Source organism: Pantherophis guttatus, chromosome 1, assembly GCF_059756535.1.
Source record: "Pantherophis guttatus breed Tessera chromosome 1, ASM5975653v1, whole genome shotgun sequence".
NCBI classification, from domain to species: Eukaryota; Metazoa; Chordata; class Lepidosauria; order Squamata; family Colubridae; genus Pantherophis; species Pantherophis guttatus.
Window position 1 is genome coordinate 179645629 of NC_142063.1, and position 6003 is coordinate 179651631.

The 6003-nt window shown below is 40.4% G+C and overlaps 1 protein-coding gene across 4 annotated transcripts in view; it reads right to left on the reverse strand.

The window, feature by feature from the left end:
- The window catches only part of IFT54 (intraflagellar transport 54), a 277257-nt gene that overhangs the window by 84511 nt on the left and 186743 nt on the right, over window positions 1–6003 (reverse strand). For all 4 annotated transcript variants that reach the window (XM_060682392.2, XM_034426210.3, XM_060682393.2 and 1 more), the window contains 2 exons: window positions 629–649; window positions 306–393 (listed from right to left, as the gene is read on the reverse strand). In XM_060682392.2, coding sequence (XP_060538375.1) covers window positions 306–393; window positions 629–649 — 109 coding nt within the window. The remainder of the gene's footprint in view (window positions 1–305; window positions 394–628; window positions 650–6003) is intronic.

Consider the following 6003-nt stretch of genomic DNA (forward strand, 5'->3'; position numbering starts at 1 on the left):
TCAGCATGAACTTATTATCTGCAAACTGTCCCCGATAAAGAAAGATGATGTTAGGTTGGATGGGGCCAGCACCAATATATCTTAGTATAGTCACCAGATCTTACAAACACTTTAAGGTGGCTGGACATTTCCAAACATTCAGATGCTTTGTACTTCATTGTGATAATTAAGCAAGTTTAAGAAATATTAAAGTTTTAAATATTAGTTTAATAAGAATGTTTAGACTTTGTAATATATCTTGATTATTAGCATGAATAATATGAGTTATTAATGTTATTAATGAAAGAAAGGATATATAGTCAGACCTTTGAGTGATCTGAGATGGAATTTCATTTGTAAATTCATTATTTTCAGAAATCTTTTCTGTTGTACCAGCATTCAAAACATCTCCCTCTGTGGAATAAAAATAATTTTATTATGTCATTTTGAGGAAATGCCTCCAATATTTGTTCTTTGTCTTACTGAAATAGATTTATTAAATTAAATATTATATAGAAATCAAGTCCATTATGTAATGTCTGTCTATTATAGATTATTGGTAGACAAAAAGTTTTAAAATTTGAATTACAATAAAACATATATCTAAATTTCTCAATACTGAAATGAAAATATCATAAAGGCTTATTACCTGCATCACCGAATGATTCACCTGTAAAATAAACATATTATTTTTCAGACTAAGTAGATCAAATAACTTGTTTGTTGTACACAGAACTGAGGACAGAGGATTCAAATGTACATGAACAGACCTTCCCACCAATTCCAAGATACTCTATCTTGATCATGGGGAAAATAGCATAGTTTTTAAACTACCCAGACAGCAAATAACTTAGGTTGAAAAGTGTTGAAAGCAGTTTTAAAAATCCAATGAAGAATTATGTAGTAGATTCAGATTTAGGACAGAATTCAGTGGTATGTTTCATAATTTTAAAAGCAATTTCCACTCAAGGTACTGCAGTATTATAAAAAAGTATGTTAGCACTACCATGAAATAGTCACAGTGTCATTATAGTTAAGCATATCAATAGAAACAAAAGATAAAGAAATGGCTAATGTACAAATCAAAGAAAAAAGGAGAAATAAACCATCAGCACATCTATCTATGGAGATTCTCAGTCATCCATGTCATGGTTGTGCCAAAGGTGCTTTTTCAGGAGGCAACTGGACTTTCTGGTTTTTCTTTGAAGATGTTTTACTTGTCATCCAAGCAGCTTCTTCAGCACTGAGTGAGAAGCAAAATGTCTTCAAAGAAAAACCAGAAAGGTCAGTTGCTTCTTGAAAAAGCACCTTTGGGACAACCAGTGCATCTATAATTTTTCATTTGTAATGTTTTAAATGTCTGTGTTCCATATAATCAGAATACAACAAAAAGTTATTATGCATGATGTTAGTGTTTATTTATTTATTAAATTTATATTTAATATAAATTAAATATAATTTATAATTCACTGTCAAGCACTCTGTGTGGTTTATAAACATCACAGAAACAGAGGTACAAACATTAAATATGTTGCAATTAAATATGTTGTAAATACATAGCAATTAAATATTCAGTTAGAGAACAAAGAATTCTAGAAGTGAATCACTGGCTAAAAAGGGTTGGTATCGCCAAACAAGTTTTGGATTCCTGGGCCATGGTCTGTACTATCTCCATGATGGGCTTCTGGCAAGGGATGGGCTGCATCTCACAAAGACTGGGAAGAATGTTTTGGAAAACAACTGGATCAACTTATCAGGAGGGCTTTAAATTAAACTTGAGAGGGGAGGGTGACCAATCTTTAGGATCTCCAGGACTTAATTCCAAATAAAAACCCCTTAGAAAGCAAGTCTCAAATAATGAAGTAAGGAGGGATGGGAAGAAAGACAAACACAAACACCAACTAGGAGACATAGGAAGCATACCCAGTGTCAGACATAAAGATCTCAAGTGCCTATATACAAATGCACAAAGTCTGGGGAACAAACAAGGTGAACTTGAACTATTAATACATGGAGGTAGATATGATATAGTTGGAATAACAGAAACTTGGTGGGATGAAACTCATGACTGGAAAATACTGATAGAAGTATACAAATTGTTCAAAAAAACCAGACCCCATAAAAGAGGAGATGGAGTTGCACAGGGGGTGAAATTCAAAATTTTTCCTACTGGTTCTGTGGGCGTGGCTTGGTGGGCGTGGCTTGGTGGGGGAAGTCATGTGACTGGGTGGGCATGGCCAACTCGACATCACTCATGTCGAGGGGCGCCTCACCCGGTCCCTCCCCTCCCAGCCACTCCTTGTCATGAATGGCAGGAAAATGGGGAGAGGAATTTTCCTGCCTACCATCCTTCCCTCAGTCTGTGCTGAGCTTAAGGAATGGATGACAGGCAGGAAAATTCCCTTCCCCATTTTCCTGTCTTTCACGAAAATGGTTCCATTCCGAATCTTCAGCATTGCAATCCTGGGATACGCTAAAGGTTCGGAATGGAGCCTTTTTTGCGAAAGGCAGGAAAATGGGGAGGGGAGTTTTCCTGCCTCTCATCCATTCCTCAGGCTCAGCACAGACTGAGGGAAAAATGGTAGGCAGGAAAATCCCCCTCCCCATTTTCCTGTGGTTCGCAAAAAAAGCTCCATTCTGAACCTTCAGCATTGCAATCTGTTGTGGCCCGCCAGCGGCCTGCATGGATCGTGTTGATCCTGATGAGGAGGAGGCTGGTGTGGTGTTGCACCAGCAGACTGCGCAGCTGACGCTCGCATCGGACAGCGAGGAGGCTGAAGAGGATGTGATGCCAGAGGCAGAGACTCAGCCAGGGCCTTCAGAACCTCCAGAGGCTCCTTCCAGTGGAGAGAGCAAAGTGGAGGAGCCTCTCCTCAATGTTCGGGCACTCAGGGCTGCTAAAAGGCAGGAGTGACTACTCAGGAGGAGGAGGTCTACTCGAGAGTAGGGCTTGAAGATAATTGGCCACTCCCTTAGCCTATTTAAGTCGCACACAGCTAGCGTTTTCTTGCTAGAAACAACGTCTCATTACTACAGAGCATCTTGGAGAGCGAGCGACTTCTCATATCTGGTTTTCTGGGCTGGTTGCCAACATTTGTCGGACTTTGTTCTTAATAACTTTGATAAGGACCTTTGCACGGGAAGCCTGCATTCTTGAAAGGGGTTTGTTTGAAATTAAACAGTGTTTGCGAGGCTTGGTGTGTGTCACATTCTCTGGGAATCTGAAGCTGGGGCAGAACATAATCCTGGGATATGCTGAAGGCTCGGAATGCCTCTGCTTCAGCGCAGAATGAGTTTCGCCCATGTCTTTCTGGGTGCAGCGCTTCTGCCTGTTGGGCCACTTGCTGAAGCTGGCAGCTCCGCAGCCTCACTCCGCTTCAAGGCCACCTTTGACAGGAGTCCAGACCTTCTACTTGAATCGGGTCTGGACCCACATGGAACACTACGGAGATGACTATTTCTCTGATCTACAGATGATCTCGGCCATCACAGACAACCTAGAGGTTGAAGCAGCGGAGTGGGTGACCCAAATCCATGATGTGGGTTCCCTAGAGCTCGAGAACATCAATGACTTCCTACAGGAATTAAGGATGAGGTTTGAAGACTCGGCTCAGGGCCAGGAAGCAGAAGCGATGAATGCAATTAAGCATAGGGGCCACCCGGCAAAAGAGTACGTCAGAGAGTTTCGAAGGCTCACTAGGAAATTGCAGTACTGGCTGGAACACCTCCTGATCCACTATTTCAAGGAGGGTCTGGACCAGGAGCTGCACAATGTCTGTGTTTTCCAGGGACTCCCTGACCACATCCATGACTGGTACTCGATGGCCATGGGCCATGGACCTTGAGATCCACCTGCACTGTAAAGAGGTGTTGGAAAAGAAGCCAAGGAGGCACCTCGGTTGGCAATCTGTTCCTCCCCGATGGGTGAAAGAGCCACCCAGGGGGACCTTGATGGCCCTGATCAAGTGCTTTCGATGTGGGACTTCCTGTCTGGCTTCCGGCGCCGCCAGACGGTCCTCTGTGACCGCCGCCCCGTTGCCTGTAAAAGAGCCGCCTTTACATCTGAAAGGCGGCTCGAAAAACTCCATTTCCTGATGGAAATGTGAGTCTGAGAGGGCGGGGGTGGGTAGAGCCCTCTGCGAAGTCCCCAGAGTCTTTTTTTAACTCTTGGGGACGGGCAGGTTGGAGCTCCCTATTGTCCCTTGCCACCGCTCCGGGCATCGAGTGCAATCTGCGTTTTTTGCAGAGCTAGGCGCCGGAACCGGATTAACTAACGAAACTAACAGATGGACTTATTAAAAAAGATGAGACTTGGATTTTGGACCCTAAATCGCAAGTATCCTTAATGAATTTACAAGCATTTTAAAGTGAAAGAGGAAAAAAAAAAAGCTTTAAAATGGCCGCTGAGGCTTGAGAAGTAGAAGAAAGCTGAAACTAAGAGTCCTTCCATAACAGATACAAAGTAGCGGAATATATACTGCTGGCTACAATTTGAAAGAAAAAGAGTTATTTTAAGTTCCTCTCTTCCTGGAGATTTGTACTTGATCTTGTTTGGGGGGTAAAAAAGAACAGCCTGCTGGAAGGATGGCGTTACTAATGAAATCTGATAGACAAGCGGGGGGGGGTGCTCCCCCACTCACAACTGTTTGAGCAAGCTCTGAGCCTACAGACTCTGCAGAATGGTTTTAATTTAAAAGAACTTATTCAGGAGGAAATGGCAAAATGTTATGAGACTGTGAACCAGAAATTTGAAAATTTAAGGCAGGAAATTAAAGAAATGATACAACAAAAGTATGACAATTTGCAACAAAAGATTGTAACAGTGACTAATGGTTTTTCAGAAATTGTTATAAAGTTGGATACAAATATTAAATTGTTAGAGTCTAAAATGGAGAAAATTGATAATTTGGACAATAAAATACTAAGAATTGAAAAGGACTTAATAAATATTCGAGATAATAGCTCAGAACTAAAGTCTAAAAAGGAAGCTGGTCACGAGACTTATAAGGCAGAAGATATAAAGCAAGGAATTGAAAGAGAGGTTGTAATGCTGCAATACAGAATCACAGAATTTGCGATCAGAATTAGAGGCTTACAGGAAAATTATAGTGATGATTTAAGAAAAACATCTGCTCAAGTTTTGGCTGGGATCTTAAAGGTTCATCCTGAGGAGGTATTCAGTAAAATTAATAAGGCTTATAGAGTGAATTCCTGGATTGCAAAACAAAGGCAACTGCCTAGAGATGTGGTGATTTACTTTACAGATAAAGAGATAAGGAATGATATTGTGCAAAAATCTTTTAATTCTACTTTACAACTGAATGGGAGAAAAATCTGGATATTTAAGGAATTGCCGCCTAAGATGGTAAGAGATAGAAAGAAATTTGGTTTTTTGGTGACTGAGTTAAGAAGACAAAATATTCTATTCAGGTGGGATGTTCCAGTGGGTATAATACTGAGATATCAAGGAATAAGATATCAGATAAATACTGTTGAAAAAGCGGAAGAATTTTATCATAAGGTACTTAAAAAGCAAAATCAACAAGAGACAGAAATTCAAGAAAAGCAGAAGGAGATGGAGACAATGAAGAAACAACAAGTTAAAGAGGTCTCCACAGATGAGCCGCTTTTGGATTCTCTTTCAGAGGTCTCAGCTGGATTATTTAATATAAGAGAGGCGGTTCCGGATCCTATTGCAATGATTTGTCAAACCACAAACCAGCATGGAAGTCAATTAGTTGATATACAATTTACAGAACCAGAAAGATCTCAGCCACAAAAGCAAACCCAACAGGATCAAGTTATACACCAGCAAAATCAAATAGTTGATATACAATCTACAGAAAGGAATTTAGGATGGAGATCCAACCCACAAAAAGTCAAGAAAAGAAGAAGTAGGTCTCACAAACATAAAAACTTTTAAACTAAACAACAGTAATGCCAGTTACTTATGAGAGGACTGAATATATGAAAAGATAATTGGCAAAGTATTGGTTTATTTTATCCTGAGGAAAGGGCAGATCT